This window comes from Microchirus variegatus, assembly GCF_963457635.1.
Source record: "Microchirus variegatus genome assembly, chromosome: 22".
Lineage (NCBI taxonomy): Eukaryota > Metazoa > Chordata > Actinopteri > Pleuronectiformes > Soleidae > Microchirus > Microchirus variegatus.
In genome coordinates, this window is record NC_139823.1 from 14,625,987 (window position 1) to 14,645,178 (window position 19,192).

At 39.9% G+C, this 19,192-nt stretch overlaps 2 protein-coding genes across 2 annotated transcripts; both read left to right on the plus strand.

Moving 5' to 3' along the window:
* Nucleotides 1-9,443: 9,443 nt before the first annotated feature.
* nabp1a (nucleic acid binding protein 1a) lies at nt 9,444-11,804 on the plus strand. Its single transcript, XM_083908573.1, has 6 exons — nt 9,444-9,664; nt 9,859-9,997; nt 10,406-10,477; nt 10,583-10,667; nt 11,069-11,138; nt 11,295-11,804. The coding sequence occupies exons 1-6, from the start codon at nt 9,574-9,576 to the stop codon at nt 11,495-11,497; spliced, it is 660 nt and encodes a 219-aa protein (XP_083764699.1). The 5' UTR covers nt 9,444-9,573; the 3' UTR covers nt 11,498-11,804.
* Nucleotides 11,805-14,357: 2,553 nt separating this feature from the next.
* LOC310943173 (C-X-C chemokine receptor type 2-like) lies at nt 14,358-16,665 on the plus strand (the record flags this gene model as incomplete). The annotated part of the gene is made up of 2 exons (XM_083908699.1): nt 14,358-14,364; nt 15,584-16,665. The coding sequence occupies 2 exons, from the start codon at nt 14,358-14,360 to the stop codon at nt 16,663-16,665; spliced, it is 1,089 nt and encodes a 362-aa protein (XP_083764825.1).
* Between the last annotated feature and the right edge of the window lie 2,527 nt (nt 16,666-19,192).

Sequence of the window (19,192 nt, forward strand, 5' to 3'; positions counted from 1 at the left end):
CACATCTCCTCGGGCGTGAGCCAACCATCTCCCTCCTGCTGTGTGTGTGTGTGTGTGTGTGTGTGTGCCTCTGGACCTCCCTTCTTCTCTGACAAACAGTGTCTTTCTCTTCCTTTTGTGAAAATAGTAAATCTCCAGCAACGGCGGCGCTGCCCTTAGCCTATTGAGGCAGTTTGTTGCCAGGTTGTGCAAGAGCTAAAGGGGGGGGGGGGGTGCAGTTTCTAGGTTTTCAGTGACTATTTGCTTGGGTGTTTCGTAGTGAACTTGAGGTTGTTTACAGAATTATTTGGAACTGTGCTAAAAAAAAAACAAAAACAAAAAAAAAAAAACCACATGACTGTACTTAAGTAGTCTGAGTGGCTGTGTCTTGTCTTTTAAAAAAAAAATAAAAAAATATTAGAGTAGAACAATTTCATATAGTGGAAATAACTTCAGATTTGATGACCTACTTATTAGATATGAGAATGAAAACAAACAGCTCAGTATGTTTGAATTCAGTCCCACTAATGAAGGACACGGCAACAAAGACACTTCTTTACACGGAGTGGAAAAAATTTATTACTGGCACAATTAACCTTGAATGTCAACTCCATAATTGTATGTTTATGTTTGACTTTTAACTGCCCTGAGTACTTTAACACGAAATGTACATACAGATATTTTTAGAAAACTATATAATACTTGGGTGTAATAAGTCCATCACTTACTTTCAGGCTTCTATCACTTGCATGTGGGAAACTTAGCTCAGTTCTTTGCATGGATAAGACTTAACACCATCTCACATACGTTTACATGCATACTCCCTAAAGTGCCTCTACCTTGCATAAGCTGTTATGTGAAATTGCTCTAAATTGATGGAACAGATTCCTGTGTTTATTATAGATAAGTGATAGTAAATCGTGCGTGACGTCTGAGGAATTCCTCGCAGCTATCGCTTCACGGTGTGAACCAAGGCTTTTGATTGAGGCTTTTTTTGAGTTTCATGGAGTCGCATTATTATTATTATTAAATTAATTTCCCACTACCGGCTCCATGTTTTGGAAGTAGTACCTGAAAGTGACCTTGTTATTGTTGTGCTTTATCAGCCTTAGGTACAGATTCCGAATGTCACGACTTCCTAAAAATAATGCGGCAACTGATACCAGCAAGGGGCCAACGATGCAGGCATGTGAGGGAGGTCACGGAAGTGCATATAACTGCATTCCAAGGTTTGACGGATGACTACTGCTCAGCCTATTTTTCATGCCGTTGACCTGCTTGCAAGTGCAAAAGGGAAAGGCGGCGATGGTCTCCGGAGCCACAGGTGCTCTGCCTGTGAGATGTCGTGGGAGGTGTGGGTGTTGGGAGGTTTGGAAGAAGGATTTCCAGATCAGGAAAGTAAACCCTCGTCTCAGTGTTGCGTACAGTATGTGCAGCTTGACAATTTAAATCAGTTTTAGTGCATGGAGGAACCTGGCACCGGCACTGCACCTCCTTTTATACTGTATTCTAATGAGATAGATTATTTACTACAGTCAAAATGTGGCGCCTAGAATATTGGATTATGTCTAAAATATGCAAGGCAGTTGCATTATATTACATTCCCACACTTCTTAACTGTGTTTCCAATTTCGTGAGGAACAAATATTTGCGATATAAAGGATATCAGTGTGACATTGTTCAAACTGCTTGTGGAAGTTTTTTTTTTTTTGGGTGGTTTGAGGAAATGAGGATGATGTTAATCCTTTCCTGTTTATGGCTGTAGTTAGGTTTAGGCACAAAAGGCACCTCGTCAAGATTAGGGCTTTTTCTCCCAGTGTCGTCATTCTTTCTATTAAAAAACGCACAGTGTGGCTTAAGATGCATCATATTTCCTCATAACATCAGCAAATCTATTAAAACAACCGGTCTTGCAGCATTTTAACACACTGGATTAGTATATTCGCCATGACGGGTGCAACTTGTGGTCTCAAACTGCTTGTCAAATGTTTATTCTCTTTGTAAAATGCCGCTACTTCCTCGCTGCGTCGTATGTGGGATCGGCGTTTCTATTAAACACGAGAAATATGTTCCTTACTGAACATAGATTTGCAGTTTAGCTGCGTGGAAACAATTTGTGACAAATGTCGTGCACATAATAACAAATTAAAATCTAATTTTCCATAAATCCATAACTGAAAAAGGGATCAAGCGCTTGACGTTTGTGTACATTGTGTATAATGCAGAGGTTAAAATGTGACTGGTGCTGATGTACTTCTGCTTATTCATGCAAATAATCTTTCTTTGATCTGTCTGCTGTTAAATAATAAATATCTAGACACGTGTCTGTGTGTCTATATCTGTTCCTCAAGTCATTGTTAAAACTAGCTTCTAATCTGATGACCACTGTTCACCAGAAAACATGGGATACTTACTTACAGCACACATAGCAATACTTGTTGTTGTTTAATTAATGTTTTTGTTGTTGCCTGTTTATTTAGAGACCACTGAAACCAAAGACTTCACGGTAGAATATCCCCTTGTTTTACGTTGTTACAAGCATCGACTTTTTCCTTAACAAATGAGCATTCTAAACATCAATAAAGACTCTAAAACATACAGTTGTTTGTGTTGTCTTTGTTCGTGAAAATACATCACACAATAAATATCGGCAGATAACAGTCAACGTCCTTTGATCCTGAGCTTTAACTAACAACTATACAGTCTTTTTGAAGGGTAATTATTAATGTTAGGAACTAAATGGAGGCTGTGTGCTGTGACTCGACAAACTCCACTGTGGATAACAGGTTAGTGGAGGACTGATCACAGTGTAGGGAGTGGTTCACGTTTGTTTACAACTCTTTGGAATATTTTTGTTTGTTTTGGGTTTGTTCATGTATTGTCAGTTATCTCAGACATCTCGAGTAAACTGAATTTTACATTTGGCGCTCAATTATCTGATGAAATAAACCCCCCACACAATTAGACTTATTTAGTATGACTCGGCAGTCACCTGTTTAATGGAAACCTTGTTAATGTGTGGCCAAAATAATGCTCTTGACTTATTTCAAAATTGTTTGTGTTGCACCAGAACTATGTAGCAGGGGCAGTTGTCGCAGTGATAACCAGTTATATCCAGTTTAAAATCTATCTATCAAGCAAGCTATCTATTAGTTAGCAAGCTATCATTAGCGAGCAATTGTCTTAGTTGGCAATTGTGCTATCTATTAGGGAGCAATTGTTTTAGTTAGCAGTTGTTCTATCTATCTATCTATCTATCTATCTATCTATCTATCTATCTATCTATAGCAAGCAATCGTTTTAGCTAGCAATTGTTCTATCTATAGGGAGAAATCGTTTTAGCTAGCTATTGTTCTATCATTTTAGCAAGCAATCGTTTTAGCTAGCAATTGTTCTATGTATCTACCATTTTAGCAAGCAATCGTTTTAGCTACCAATTGTTCTATCTATCTATCATTTTAGCAAGCAATCGTTCTATCTATCTTTAGCAAGCAATCGTTTTAGCTAGCAATTGTTCTACCATTTTAGCAAGCAATCGTTTTAGCTAGCAATTGTTCTATGCATCTACCATTTTAGCAAGCAATCGTTTTAGCTAGCAATTGTTCTATCTATCTATCTATCTATCTATCTATCTATCTATCTATCTATCTATCTATCTATCTATCTATCTATCTATCTATCTATCTATCTATTATTTTAGAAAGCTATCGTTTCATTCATTCATTCATTCATTCATTCATCTATCCACCCATCAAGTTGTATCTGTGACGGGATCTCGCTGACCGTTAGTCAGATTGTCCTGAGAGTTTGGATACGGATTAAGCATAACTTGGTGGACCTGTCTGCAAAGGTAAGCATTAGCATTAGCATAGGGCTAACATTATACAAACACTGTGCAACTTCATTAGGCACACAGACTGTCACAAAACAGCTAGCTATGCTAAAAAAAATAATAATAAAAAAAATGCGTTGTGTCTAATTAGGTTGCACAGTGTTTGTATTATGTTAGCCTTTACGTTCGTTATCATGCATTACCATAACTGAAACATCTTCTTCAGCTCATACTAAAGGAATTCATACTTCCTACGGGCACTGACTGCACTAGTATATTTTAAATGAAAAAAAAGAGTAAAAAGTCAGAGCAGTGTATCAAAAAAGTTGTGGCTCAATTTTGATTCATGGAAAACACTTTGAAAGAGCACTTTTCGATGCAGATAATACGGAAGAGGATTAGGGCCACGGAGAAAAAAAAATTCGAGTTCTGACTTTAAACTCAGAATTCTGACTTTATTCTCAGAATTCTGACTTTAAAGTCAGAACTACGGGTACACCGTAAGGACCACTTCGCGGGAGGGTCCCTTTTCATGCAGGTGGGAGAAACACAGGGTGGCAGAAGATGTCCATCGGCGATTTTTTGCGTGTTCGGGGGGTCCCAGAGGAAGCTATTTCTTTAATGGAAGACCAAAAGGTGAGTGAAAATGAAATACGTGTTGTTTAGGTGTTCGGAGTAGCACGCCTAGGTTATCACCCGCTTACACATTAATGATGTTAGAGACAGTAAAGACCCGACGCGTTTCGTACGCTGCGGTAGTCGGCTAATTTCGTCTTTGTGTAGTAAATTGATAATAATGCATTTATTTTGCATACGGACCAAAACAACATAATGGCATGGTCACGTTCATGTAGCAATAACATACTATCCACCACTTGTAGCTTAGCTTCCGAAGCTACTCCCGTTTGCCAACATAAACAAACGGATATAAACTAAGAAAACACAAAATCGTGTGGCGCGTATGTACTTTTCTCAACTAAGATCTTATTATAAAGTAGTGATTTGTAGCGTTTGCTGGGCTGCGGTCAGTGCCGCTCACGGTACCACTGCTGTGTTCATTTCTTCTTTGTGTAGTCTACTACAGCGTCCGTCACTCATATTTCACAGCCACTACTGCCCCCTATTGGCGGAAAATGGTATAGCACTAGTCAAGTCAGAGATTGCAGGGGAGTTTCAAATACTAGAAATGTGACAGAAACCCATTTGAATAAGAACAAAACTATACATATACAAAATACCGTTCATCTGTTTATCTAAATAATTACACAGGCATGCCCCTCCTTACAATCAATTGGCCTGTCAATTTGTTGTTTGATCCAATAACAGAACATTGTTTCGGTTTGTTAAAGTTTTATTTAGAATGATCCAGCCATTTGGCTCCACGCACCCTAATTCTCTCAGGTACCAGAGGGCTGGTCAAATAGCCATGGATTTCCCACTATGAAATGGTTTGACTGAAATAAATTAGATAATATCAGGTCTGATTGCAGTATTCAGATACTCATAATAAGTCAGTGAGTGTGTAGTCTCACATTGAAAGGGTTATCACTACCTAGCTTGACACCAGTGTACTGATTTAAGGGGCTTAACCTCAACATTATGTTTGCAATGTGTACGTACGATGATGTGACTCTGGTAGACCCATGACTGGAGACCAAATTGCCTTCTCATGATTATTAGATAGATAACAATGCCTGCAATGACAGAATTGGATAACTTGATTAAAATGGAAGTGTACTCCCAAAGGCCAGCTTACATGTGATGAGACTGTTTTTGAACTGTGTTGTTTGCTGATGGAAGAGAAGAAGGGATGGTATGCTCCAGCAGATCCTCTATCTGCAACTGAACTATACATCATGTTAAGAGAGGAACTACTGCAAATTATTTGATCAATGGACAAATCCAATTTTGAAGAAATACAACATTAGCCCCAGTGATATAATTTAATAGTATTTTTCTTATCTTGTCAGTATGGACAAGTATGGCTATACTGAAGGTGTTTTAAGAATGTGAAGTAATAGTAATTAAGTAATAAAGTAATGCATTTTGGGTGCAGTCAAACACAATGCCTCCTTTTTGTTTTATCATATTTCACTATTGTTTTTAAATCCAGCTGACAATGAAATAATTTGTAACATTCTATTAACACTGTATTTTAAACCTTATTTACCCCATCACTTTTTACAAATGGATAGGGAGCTTCATCAACATTCAACTGAAGAACTTGATACAAATGGGATGGAAAAAGTAACATTTTATTAACATTAAAGTAACATTCCAATGCATAAAGTAGCATTTTACAGTCAACGAGGCTTTACTAGAGATCTCAACTAAAGTAATAGTCATGAGCTAAAAGCAGTTACTGAGTGAAAAGCATACAATTTAATTTTGATGATAAACAAAAAAACTTAAAACTTTAGCCTTAGAGAGTCTCATGTAGCCTCTTTTTCATAAAATATCTTCTACATCAATGACCTAATGTAAAATATTAACATTTCAGGTAATACCAGCTACTCAACTAGGGTCTGTAGTAACACAAAATACCTCACATTTCATCCATAAACATGGTGTAGAATAAAGGCGTAAATGCGTAAAAGTGTTAATGCGTAAGAAGATGTGCATATAGCTATACTAAAGCTATACTTCAGACTTGCTTATAGCAACAAGGAAATACTTTCTGGTATTGTAATGATAACAAAACACCTGAAAATATGACAATGTGGAACAAGGAAGACTCAACAATTACAGCACCAGCTATTATCAAATTGGTTGACACATTAAGTGTGTAATATAAGAACACAAAATTATCAAACTGAATTGTTTAGTGCTTGTGCAATAACAATCATATTGTCCAAAATTAGAAGAGATTACATCAGTTTGTGGTCTGTTAATATGAGCTCACGACCAATAAGGACAGATGCAGAGTAGCTATATCTTCATAAGATTCGTGAGACGTGGTGTCACAAGATACTGTAAGACCATCATCATTTTGGTTGATGAACGAACATGTGGTACCAAGAAAATATGACATATACCTCAGAATAGCTTCAGTATTTACTATATACACTAATTTGCTTTTGCTATCTAGGAAGTGATATTTTAGCAGTCATCAGCTAAAGTACCTGCATGAAAAGGGACTCTCCCGCGAAGTGGTCCTTATGGTGTACCCGTAGTTCTGACTTTGAAGTCAGAATTCTGAGAATAAAGTCAGAATTCTGAGAATAAAATCAGAATTCTGAGTTTAAAGTCAGAATTCTGAGATTAAAGTCAGAATACTGAGATTAAAGTCAGAATTTCTGAGATTAAAGTCAGAATAAGTCAGAATTCTGAGAATAAAGTCAGAATTCTGAGATTAAAGTCAGAATTCTGAGATTAAAGTCAGAATTCTGAGTTTAAAGTCAGAATTCTGAGATCAAAGTCAGAATACTGAGATTAAAGTCAGAATTTCTGAGATTAAAGTCAGAATTCTGAGATTAAAGTCAGAATTCTGAGATTAAAGTCAGAATTCTGAGTTTAAAGTCAGAATTCTGAGATCAAAGTCAGAATACTGAGATTAAAGTCAGAATTTCTGAGATTAAAGTCAGAATTCTGAAAATGAAGTCAGAATTCTGAGATTAAAGTCAGAATTCTGAGATTAAAGTCAGAATTCTGAGAATAAAGTCAGAATTCTGAGATTAAAGTCAGAATTCTGAGATAATATATACGAAATATATTCATAATATTGCATAAATGCCATTTAGCGACACATAAAGCATTGACACAATGTTAAACACAAAAATGAATCCGCTCTGTTTCGATGGTGTTTGTCGCCCTCTTGTGTCCAAAGCTACACCAACATGCTGCCTCCTCTAAAAGTAGGCGTGTGGCTAATGCTATTGCTTTGGTTGGCAGGCCGGAACACACATACAGGATCTACAATACAGACAATACACCAATATCAGTATTTTAATTGAACACATTTCATTGTGGACCTCATATGTTGTGGTATTTGAGCGACTCTGCATATGAGACGGGAACACTCGTCACGGTGGCCGAGAGGTTAAGGCGTTGGACTCGAAATCCAATGGGGTTTCCCCGCACAGGTTCGAATCCTGTTCGTGACGTATTTTCATGTTTTTTACATTGCACCCGCGATTACAAGAAAACAGTACGGTACCCCGACTCATTTTCAACGCACTGCTGGAACCACACGTTCGCTGCGTGTTCCCATATACCCCCCGCCGGTTGGCAGGTAAAGAAGTCCTAACATCGGCCAGTCGAGTCCCGGGATGCTGCAACCGAACGTCCAATCGGCGCATGCCTTCTTACAATCCTAACACATCCTAACAGCAACAATCCTAACATAATTCTAACATAAAACGATGGCCGGTAATAATTTCCACCAGACTGGTGTAATGCTGCCCTCTACCGTTCAAAGTTATTTGTCGCAGTTGTTATTTGGACACATTTTGCAGCTATCACTGAGTGTGTCTGAAGCGAGAAATATACACTTAAACAAGCCGAGATATAACAAACAGTTATTTATTTAATGCATTGATAACTAATGTGACGGTATGCGAATTAAACACGTTCATTTCATCGCTAACATTGAAACCTCGTGGTCTCCAGCTCTCGCGTTTTTGGCAATACATTCGGAGGAAGTTGGTAGAAACCAACTGTTACTTTCTGTTCTGTTTAAAAACACCCGCATTCTGTCCGCTTGCACTGCAGCTGGATTGTATTTATAAGCACTGGGGCCTGGTTATTGTTGATATCCGATGACTCGACTGTATAACATAAATTTAAAAAAAGGAATATCTACGTGTATCCCCCTTCCCTACGAGGAATAATGGAACTGGCCGAGCCATACAAATTTGACCGGCAGCTCTTGCTGACGTAGTTTTTGGGGCATTGTTGAATAAGGGGACAACGTGTAGTGAACAAACTGTTCAGATTTTTTTTTAAATAGCGTTTTTGGGGCTGTTTATGTCGTTTTGCACACATAACCAAGGCATTCACTATAAGGCTTGTCGATTAACTGCAAAGAAAAGGGGGCCATATTCATCTGTAGACACACTCGTATCAAAACATTGGCCAAACTGCGCTAGCAAAGCTAACAGTTCCTTATATTCTAAAGAGGCACACAAAGGAACTGCGGTCGATTGATTCGAATGATTGACGTTTCCCTGAATGGTCGAGGGTGATATTGGCTTTATTTCGCAATACATGCAATCTCTAATGTTTTGGTGTAACTTTCAGTCATTGGAACGATTTTTGTTTTATCATCAACGTCTTAGATTCGGCTCTCGATTCATTCAAGTCATATTATTAGGTGATTTCGGCGAAGTGCGTCATTGAGGAGAATATTTCAGGATAAATGTCCCTTTGGTAAGAATGGAGCTGTAATTATGGCTGTAATTGTGAAAACAAAGATCCTTATTGGAGGCTTGTATCCTGAGCGAAAAGGAGGTAGCTAACTGCGAGCTAGCTAACATAGCGAAGTCCACGCTAGTTCAGTGCTATCCGTTCTGGTCAAGGATAGTTTGCATAGAACTCTTTCGTCCATTGTCGGGTGTTTAATGGTGCCAAACTTGACTGTTCTAGGTCGTATCAGCAGCTGACATATGTATATTAATAGCTAAGGTAGCGACACTGTGCTGGAAGGGCTCTGTTAACATTTAGCTAACGGGCTACTTGGCTAGCTTAGCCAAAGCAGCGAGCTACAAACAAGAGGCGACAGTGAGCACTTCACTGCCGTTTTTTTATTCTTATTTTTTTAAGCAATGGCAGTCCCCACTAGCGATGCCTTTTTGATAAAGGACGTGAAGCCCGGGTTGAAAAATTTGAATATCGTGTTCATCGTTCTGGAAATAGGTGAGTACACACTGCCGATTGAACGTCTTTCCCCATTATATCAACTCGTGTCTTTTTTTTCTTAAAGGGGCAAACGTTAATGTCACATCACATAGTGTGAGACTTGCCCTTAGCAGGTACTTGGGCTTTATGTGTACTTAAGGTCGTTTCCTCGTACGTTTTGCTAACTTGAGATCGGTTGTATATTGCTTCAGGGCGAGTAACCAAAACGAAAGATGGCCATGAGGTTCGCTCCTGCAAGGTGGCAGACAAGAGCGGGAGCATCGCCATCTCTGTCTGGGATGAACCTGGCAACCTCATTCAACCAGGGGACATCATCAAGCTGACCAGAGGGTAACACACTGTCCCTCCATGACCACAAGTCACTACATATAATTTTTAATGAACAAACAATGCTCATAGATGGGGTAAACACTATTATGATAAACAGGTTTCAGATCAAATAATAATTAGCATAGTAAAATGTCAGGTATTGCATAATAATTTGTTTCTTAAAGTTGTAGGAATTGTTTTTATTTGTTTATTGAGGACAGAAAAATGCAATTTGCAAAATGAGGCTAACCATTTATGCAATTCTATGTTTGGAAGTGTTTGTACAATGCATCAACGCATTGATTTATATTATAAGAAAAGTATGGATGATATTTGTGGTTTTCCAATAATTTTCTTGCTCTTCTCTCCCATTCCAGTGACTTGATGATTTTATAATGTAGTAATTAACATGTGATTTTCCATTTTTAGCTATGCATCCATATGGAAAGGGTGCTTAACCCTATACACTGGAAGAGGAGGAGATATACAGAAAATTGGAGAGTAAGTTTTTTGTTGTTGTTTATTTTAAATATTGTGATACTTATATGCTTGGAATTTGCTTATGTTGTGTTAATCCATGGTTTGGGTTTTCTCTTCCCCCTCCAGGTTCTGCATGGTGTACTCAGAAGTGCCCAACTTCAGTGAACCAAACCCTGACCTGCAAACCCAAACAAACCAGCAAAACAAATCTGTGAGTGGCCATGTATCCACTCCCAGTACAAGTTTTCAAAAGATACGAGTCCACATGTCATGTTACCCATCCTGTGTGCACTATAACATAATGTTACACAAGTGCAATATCAAATGCTACTCTATTTATGTCATCTCAATAGTCTATATCTTTCTATATTCTACATTCATAGATGTGGAAATCCACGTTTGTTACCTTTGCTGCTGTGACACTGCAAATTTCCCCATTGTCTGACATAAAAGTGTTATCTTATCTTAATATCCATCAAAATCATGTTGCATCTGCTCAAATGAAGAGGTGGCACATTCTCAAATGAGTGTCCAATTTCATTGGGATATATTTAAATAAATACAATTAAAACTAGGTCTAACCAGTTTGTGCACCTTTCTCCATTACAACAGGGTAAACCAGACCAGAATCAGAGGGGGAACTCACCGCCCAATCAGAATTCAGGTACCTCTGCCCCACCAGGTCAGTATGTTTTTCCTTATATGCAAATATCCACTTGCCAGGAAAAAGATGCATTTTATATTCTGTAAACCAGGATGATGAAATGCAGCCTGAAAAGGATGGACCAAAAATGCTATGAAGAGGCATGTTGACTGATTTGTGTTTCTGTGTCCACAGGTAATGGTGCCATGCCACCATTTTCCAACAACAACAACCCAGCAACTGGTGCCCCCCGCGACTCTGCATTCGGAAATGCTGGGCGACCCAATGGTCGGGCACCTGGCAACGGAGCACCTCCCGCTTCAGTTACGGGACCGCCAACAACTAAGTCCTCAGTTACCATAAGCAATGGCAGGGACCCACGGCGTGCCAAAAGATGAAATAGAGGTGTGGCTGGTTAGGGGACGTATCGTGAGAGGAAAATTAAGGACACCTGCCCCCCCCCGCTTCATTAACATTAACATTTCTGAGCCTTGCAGAACAAGGCAGAGATTGGCTTTCAAAAGAACGACTTCAATTGGACTATTTGCATAATTGTAATTCAGGCAAACAAAGTCAAATGTAGTGTTTTTGTCCATGCGTAGTACAAGTAGTTCTCTCAGCAAACAGCACAGTGGTGTGGTTGTGATCTACCACTTTGATGCGTGAGCAGGACGTCTCGTATCGTCGGGCCTCGGTGGTTGAGTTGCGGTCAAGCCTTCTCAGTTTTCACCCTTGTCCTCTAAATCACTGCAAATAGCAAGATCTGTGCCAGTGTTACTCCCCCAAACATACACGCAAACACACACTGTCCTCACGCCCCTTCTTGGAACTATACACCCTACTTGAACACTTGATGCACTTTCTTCTTTTAATTTATGTCGTGGCAAACTTGGCTGTCATTTAAATCAGGAAATCAGTTTCTGCTTCTTTTTTTTTCTTTTTTTTTAGTAGAAAAGGCCTTAAGATGGTGAGAATGAGTTCTTGGACTGAATGCACAAGCAAATTTCTTAAATGGTCTTCCCTCTCCTAGCCAAACTGTATCCTAAGTGACTCTGAAAGGATAGGTGTAAAGGTGTGTTGACTTTTTAAACTTTTTTTTCCCCCTCTTCCGAGAGTGTTTTTGTTGTTTGCCATCAATTGTATCTTTATTTAGGTGGGACCACGTGAAATACTGGCAAAAAAAAGGGTTCACCGAATAAATTTCACAGTCATTTTTCTGCCACATTTTTGATTTTCTGTCTGTTGCTAGAGTGGAAGCTGCAGTAGTCGGGATTGGGAGATAAATGGTTGCCTGAGTTTCGTCTGCAGGTTGTTGAAATACTCTCCTCTCATCAATCGGATAAATGCCATTTCTTTTTAAGTTTATTTCCACTGTGGCAGTTGCTGAGGGTCTTCTTGTCGAAGCCAGTTTACCAAAGGGATTCATAATGGTTGAGCTCTCGCTCACTGAACTGTCCGGTGATTGGTCAAAACACAGGTTTAGTTGTAGAGAGTCCAGAGGAGAAGCAGCAGACCATTTACAATATATTAACAAATGTTATGGAGTTATTAATCAATTATATCAGAGAAAACCTGCCTACTGTAGCTTTAAGCACAATAACGATGCCAATAAACAATGTCTTGTTCCTTTTTTATACTCATGGTTTTGGTTAGTGTGTTAGTTTCCCACACCTCAACACAATTTTATCAATGAACCCTTCACTTCATCCCCGAAGCCTCATTGTTAAACAAACACTTCTCTAGCACCATCTAGTGGTTAAAAAATACTCCTGAGTAGAGATGGAATGCAGTGCCATTATGACTAAACTTCCTTTGCCACATGTATTTTGCTACTGCACTTAAGTAAACCAAGTATTCAGTCTTGAAGCAACACATTGCAATCAACTCAAAAGCCACTTTCCTCACATCCTCTGTTGCACCAAGCACCGAAAACATGACCCGCGTGCGTCGACTGTTGTTGCCCCATTTCACATTTGACGCGTTTCTGCCTGTGTCCCTTTGTGTGTTGACATTCAGTTCTGTGCGGAAAAGACAGGAACAACTAAATATGCTCAATAACACGCAAGAGTGAAAGAAACCAGTGATGATCAGCCCTTCGAGCGCCCAAACCACCATAACATGTTTATTTGCGGCACTTGTGACACTGGAAGTCGAAACTCCCGAGAAGTGCGGCAGGAAATGTGATGCTTGTCGCTCATGTGTCGACACAGATGATGTGTGTCATGAGTTGTGGGAACTTCCTCTCAGCCGGAGAGTTGCCAATGAGAAAGTGTCAAATCATGCCGTTGATGGGCTTTTTTTAAAACCTGGCACATGGCATGTTGATAGTGGCACAGTTTGAAGTGTTTCAGCCCGTCACCTTCATAAAACATTGTGACTTATTTATCATTTGCACACAGGATAGTGAGTTTGACCTTCCATAGACAAACCAGGCCCCAGGGTGTTGGGTACCTTGCTCAGGGGCACCTCAGGCCTGTCCCAGAATTTGAACCGACGTCCCAACAACGCTAAAATAAAATGAAAATATCCTATATCCCATATATCATGCGCTTCATTTGTTTCTTTCTCCACAAAATAAACGTTAAAGTACAGTTTGACAGCCCATCTTTCACGTCTGTGGACATGGAGTCATCCAGTGTTTATTTAGGTGATAAACATGAAGTGGTTTCTCTTTTGTTTTTTTTGTTTTTTTCCCCCCCGCAGTGTGTGACAGTGGCATCTCATGACACTGGTGATTCAGATAATGTGACTCACATTTATTTACGGGGGGGGGGGGGGGGGGGGGGGAACCACATGTGGTGCAGGAATAACCAAACAATTAACAAGTCTAACTACTGTGTCAACACTGAATGGAAACCAGTTAATGGAATTATAGGAAAGTAGCTGAGAGGAGATAAAAACAGGCACAGAAGGTAGCTTATTGTACAGAAAAATAAAGAAATAAGATGTATAAACAAGCACATGTGAAGGATATGATTTATTTACACTCCAAAATAAATAGGCTATAGATTGTCCTCTGCACCATTAGACATATATATATAATGTGACATGAAAGCAAATTGTATTTATCATATTTTCCTGTTTTTGTATTTTTCAGCAGATGAATATGTCGAGTATATGAAGCAAACAGGAAGAAGAGCAGCAGCTCATGGTATATGGTGATGGTGATGGTGATGATGAAGGGGGTGGAGAGAGAGAGACGCACTCTTTGTTCTTCACCTCCTCATGAGAGAGTCAGTGCCTCAAGAAGACGCAGCCATGACTGGTGAGTGCTTTCTCATCCTTGAAACTTATATTTTAGTGTTTTATTTCCTACGCAGCGTCGTGTCGGTCCATATTTAGAAACTGGTGCTAAATTAAGTGAAGAAAAGGAACCAGTTCACATCGTCAGAGTTTGTTCTTTTTAAAAAAAAACTTAGTTGAGTTCTAAATATGTGCGAGTTTATGTTAATTTGTTCACTTTTTTAAAGGCTTATATTCTTTCTTTCAACTTTTTTAGTCTTCATAAAATGCTTCAAAAGCACAACATGCTGGCCAGTAGTAGAAATGTAATGTTTATAAAGTCCTATTGGGAATAAAAATTGTTTTCTTATTATACAATTCTAAAATTAATATATTTTAAATTATTATTAAATTATTATTATAATAATGCATGTTTTCTCAAACAGCATACTCTTAATCCCATAGATTTGAAGAATGATTTCCATATACCTGCTGTTCATTAATTAATTCATATTTAGAGAATATTAATCTCCCAGATTAATCACAATAACATATCAGAGTTGTTTGTTTTCTTCATTTTATTTCATGTATGAAATAAATGCTTCCGTAAACCTCAGCCTCATAAGACAAATCACATGACAACAGGTCAGCTCATATCACACCCACATCATTTAGACTTAAAATCAGTCCCAAATAGTAAATTATGGGATGTCATTCATTAAAAATTGGATATATATATATACATGCCTGGACAGGGCTAACTGCTAAGAATCAATATTTATTTTTGTACATTTTATAACGAAAATAGTAACAAATATAATATGTGTTATGATTCATTATGTAAGCAATAATCTGTCTGTTGATAACAAATGAATTTGAATCCTTTCAACGACCCATGGACTTTTATTTCCCTAGAATAGAAGAATTAAAAATGAAATATATACAGTATATTAATATAATGTTTTGTTTTGTCCTTTTGCCAATTCATTCATGCTGCTTGTGAAATGTCGGCAGCACTTTAAATATAGTTTTTTTTCCCCCAACTGTGTTAAATGACTGCATCTGTTTGGCTATAAAACATCTAACGTCTCCCACAGAGAAGAGACTGACTGAGATTAGAGGGACAGAGATGTAAAAGAATCTGCTTCACTTTCATAAATCCTATTATAAATTCACACAGTAATTATCTTGGCAGTGTTTATTTATCTTTATTATCGTTTCAAATTGTAACGTGAAGTATGTTATTGTGCTTTGTCCTCCAGATCCAAACTCATCTTCTTTTATCTTAGACTTCGGCGACATTTACGACCAACTCAACTTCTCTTACAATGACAACGACAGCGAGTTCGTCATTAACCCCGCGACGCAGCCCTGCAACTCCTTGTCCATCCCCGACGCGGTGATGGTCGCCGTCAGCGCGTTCTACGTCCTCGTCTTTCTCTTGGCCATACCTGGAAACCTGGTGGTGGGCCTGGTGATTGGCCTCAGCAAGCAGGCGCTGCCGCCCTCCGACCTCTACCTCCTTCACCTGGCCGTCGCCGACCTCCTGCTTGCCGTCACGCTCCCGTTTTGGGCCGTCTCCGTGTCGTGGGGCTGGGTGTTCGGCGACGCCATGTGCAAAATTGTCACCGTCCTCCAGGAGCTGAGCTTCTACTCCAGCATCCTCTTCCTGACTTGCATCAGCGTGGACCGCTACATGGCCATTGTGCACGCGATGGATGCGCGCAAGGCCAACCGCCAGCTGGTCAGCTGGGGAGTTTGTGCCGCCGTCTGGGCTTTGGGGGCGCTGCTGTCTCTGCCGGGCCTCTTCAGTTCCTCATTCTTATCTCAGAACTCGAGCCACGTGGTGTGCACGGAAAAGTATGACCCCGCCAGTGCCGACGAGTGGCGTCTGGCCACCAGGATCCTGCGCCACGGTTTGGGTTTTGTGATCCCCCTGACCGTCATGTTGAGCTGTTACGGCGTGACCATACGACGCCTCCTGCACATCCGCGGCGGATTCCAGCGGCAGCGTGCCATGAGGGTGATCGTGGTCGTGGTCGTGGCCTTCCTGCTCTGCTGGACGCCGTACCACATCGCGGTGATGGCGGACACGTTCTTCAGGACAAAGCTGGTGCCCTACCTCTGCCCGGCAAGGGTCGCGGTGGATCAGGCCATGTTTGCCACGCAGAGTCTCGGCCTGCTCCACAGCTGTGTGAACCCGGTGCTGTACGCCTTTGTCGGGGAGAAATTCAGGAGGAGGCTGCTGCAGATCATGAGGAAGATCGGCGTCATGGAGAGAGCGTCGGTCACGAGGGCCAGCAGGTCTTCACTGTCGTCAGAAATCACCTCCACCGTCATGTGAGAACCAGTCTCGAACCGTTTCACCAAAGCAGAAGAAAGACATACAGGGTTATTATAGGAAAACCCAGGATTGGATCAGTTCATTCTTGGATTTTGATGTTTCACATAGCAGCTATAGCAAGGGTTCTCAAAGTTGTGATACCTGAGGGCCAATTTAGGAACCCAACATTGGACGGAGGGCAGTAGCTTAGTAGCTCCTGGATTAAAACTATCAACTGCAATTCATTGCGGGCCGCCAGAAATGTTTCTGCGGGCCGCCATTGGCCCGCGGGCCGCACTTTGAGAACCAGTGACCTATAGGCCACGCTAGGGTTAAGTGTTTTATATACAGGCGCTTTCACCGCTTTCTTTAGCAGAACAAAAAGTGGGGATTTCTTGTTTGAGAAAAGGCTGCGTAATTTTACGCCATCGCCTCGAAGAGCCACGCGTCGGTGAGACAACCTGACCGTCACAATGAGACGGAGCGGAACAGTCTCAGACAACAGAAGCCTGACTGCATAACGTCCACGAGAAATTAGAGTCGGTGGTAACTGAAGTGCACTTCATTTGTAATCATTAAAAAAAAGGAAGAAGATAATGATGCTTTTAACAGGTAGTACTCTTTGAATGATTCTTTGTACAAAGAAGTCGTCATGAGGGTATAACTGGATTCAGATGACTGCAGTCAAATTGCACTTAGCTGCTTTACTTTATGAGCGTGTTTATAATGCATTCTGAATCATTTGTGTCACTGTGTTGTTCAGTAATGTGTGAGTCTGGCAGCTGTTTTTTTTTACTCTTTTTTTTAATAAACTTCTTACTTTATGTTGATATAAAACTAAGTGAGTGGACAAAATAGCCCACAATATAAAGATGTATGGTCATAGTTACTAAATGGCTGTTTGAGCAGCATATATTGAGATGTTTTAATGCAGGGTTATAGGTCAAATATAGAAAAACATGGCTGTTCTGAGTGACTTTGACTGTACAGATTAAGACACTGGGATTATTTAAGCCTGGCTGTTGTACAGAATAAAACTCCACAACAATTTTACGGCATGCGCCAATGCTTTAGTAAAACCAGACATCCTGAGCTTTCTTTTGATAAAAATTCAGGTCAGGTGCTCTATTTTTTTTTTTTTTTTTTTTTAATCTGTGTTATTTAACTTGGTTTTGGTTTCAGTCAAAGGGGAATGTTGCTTAAAGGGAAGCTGCACATTTCTGTGTGTGTGTGTGTGTATGTCTGCTCACTCGAGCCTGAGGAAACCTTGGAAACCTTGACAGGTTTCAAGTGCGGCTGCATTTCAACATGACCAATACCTTTATGTCACAACCTCCGAACAAATCTGCTGCTGAGGAAATGCATAAAGAAGCAGCGGACGAGTGGACCCGGAGGTCAGATGTGGTTTAATATTGTGCTTTGCAATTTTTATGCGATTCAAATCACTCCTTCTGCTGCCACAATAATATAATCTATATTGTAAAGGACTGTTTTACAAAGTACATATTTTTTATAGTCGTTTTATTAGCTGAAGACAACAGGTTGTCATTCACTGGCTAAATCTCTTTGTGTTTCATGAATAAAATGTTCATATTAAGTTGTACGCTGATCTCTGTTTATGTTATTTGCCTTTTCCAATGGCGGACATTATGACAAGGAGGAGAAGCACAGGTGTAAATAATCAAAGCAATAATGGCTGAATTCCACAGTCAAGCACAGGTTCACTGTCATTCCGTCCTCACTGCTTCATCATTAGCATAATCACCAGCACCTGTGTGTGTGTGTGTGTGTGTGTGTGTGTGTGTGTGTGTTTCCTGCTTCAGGTCACAAAATGGCTGCTGTGTCTTTAGCAACAGAAGCAACAGCTTCCTCCCTGTTTTTACATTTATGAGCAGAGCGGTGTGTTCTGAAAGAGACGTATGACTGTGAAAGCAACGACTGGAGCTAGGTAAGTGTTTTTTTTGTTTTTTTTTGCTTACTTTGCAGTCTGTGTTCTCATTTAATGCAAAAAAAGAAAAAAAAAAGACTAACTGTGGTACCATTTTACTCAACCTTCTTGTGTTCATAGAGGATTTAGGAATTTTTTTACACCACAGCTGATTAATTTGTAATAATAGGTAGCTAGCTAACATTTTGTCACTGCTAACAGCTGCTAACCGCTCCCCACCCCCCTGTGTATGAAGTAAAGTTAGCTTCATGGAAGGAGAAACTAGGTGAGTAGTAGCATAGCTCAGTCCTGAATGAAGTTCTGGTTAAACTTGGTCGTAGGTTATGGTGAGTCAAGGTGTGTGTATTTATATCTTTGTCAGGCCCAGAAATCTTACAAAACTATCTTTTTAAGGACATTTTTCTGGACCCCAAGGGCTTTTTCAGGGTTAAGTCCTGGTTTAGGTTAACGTAAGGGTTAGCCACTTAGGTGTCCTCACTAAGATATGAAAAACATGTTTTGTGTACCTGCATTTGTCCTTGTCAGGACCCGTAGTCCTCTTTGGTAGACCAAAAGCTGGTCCTAATGAAGCAGAACCTAATATCTGAGCAGCTTGTTTAA

Coding starts and splice junctions, on each gene's coding strand:
- nabp1a (XM_083908573.1), top strand. CDS start 9,574: ATGGCAGTCCCCACTAGCGATGCCTTTTTGATAAAGGACGTGAAGCCC. Junction 9,665..9,858: donor GTTCATCGTTCTGGAAATAG/GTGAGTACACAC, acceptor ATATTGCTTCAG/GGCGAGTAACCAAAACGAAA. Junction 9,998..10,405: donor ATCATCAAGCTGACCAGAGG/GTAACACACTGT, acceptor TTCCATTTTTAG/CTATGCATCCATATGGAAAG.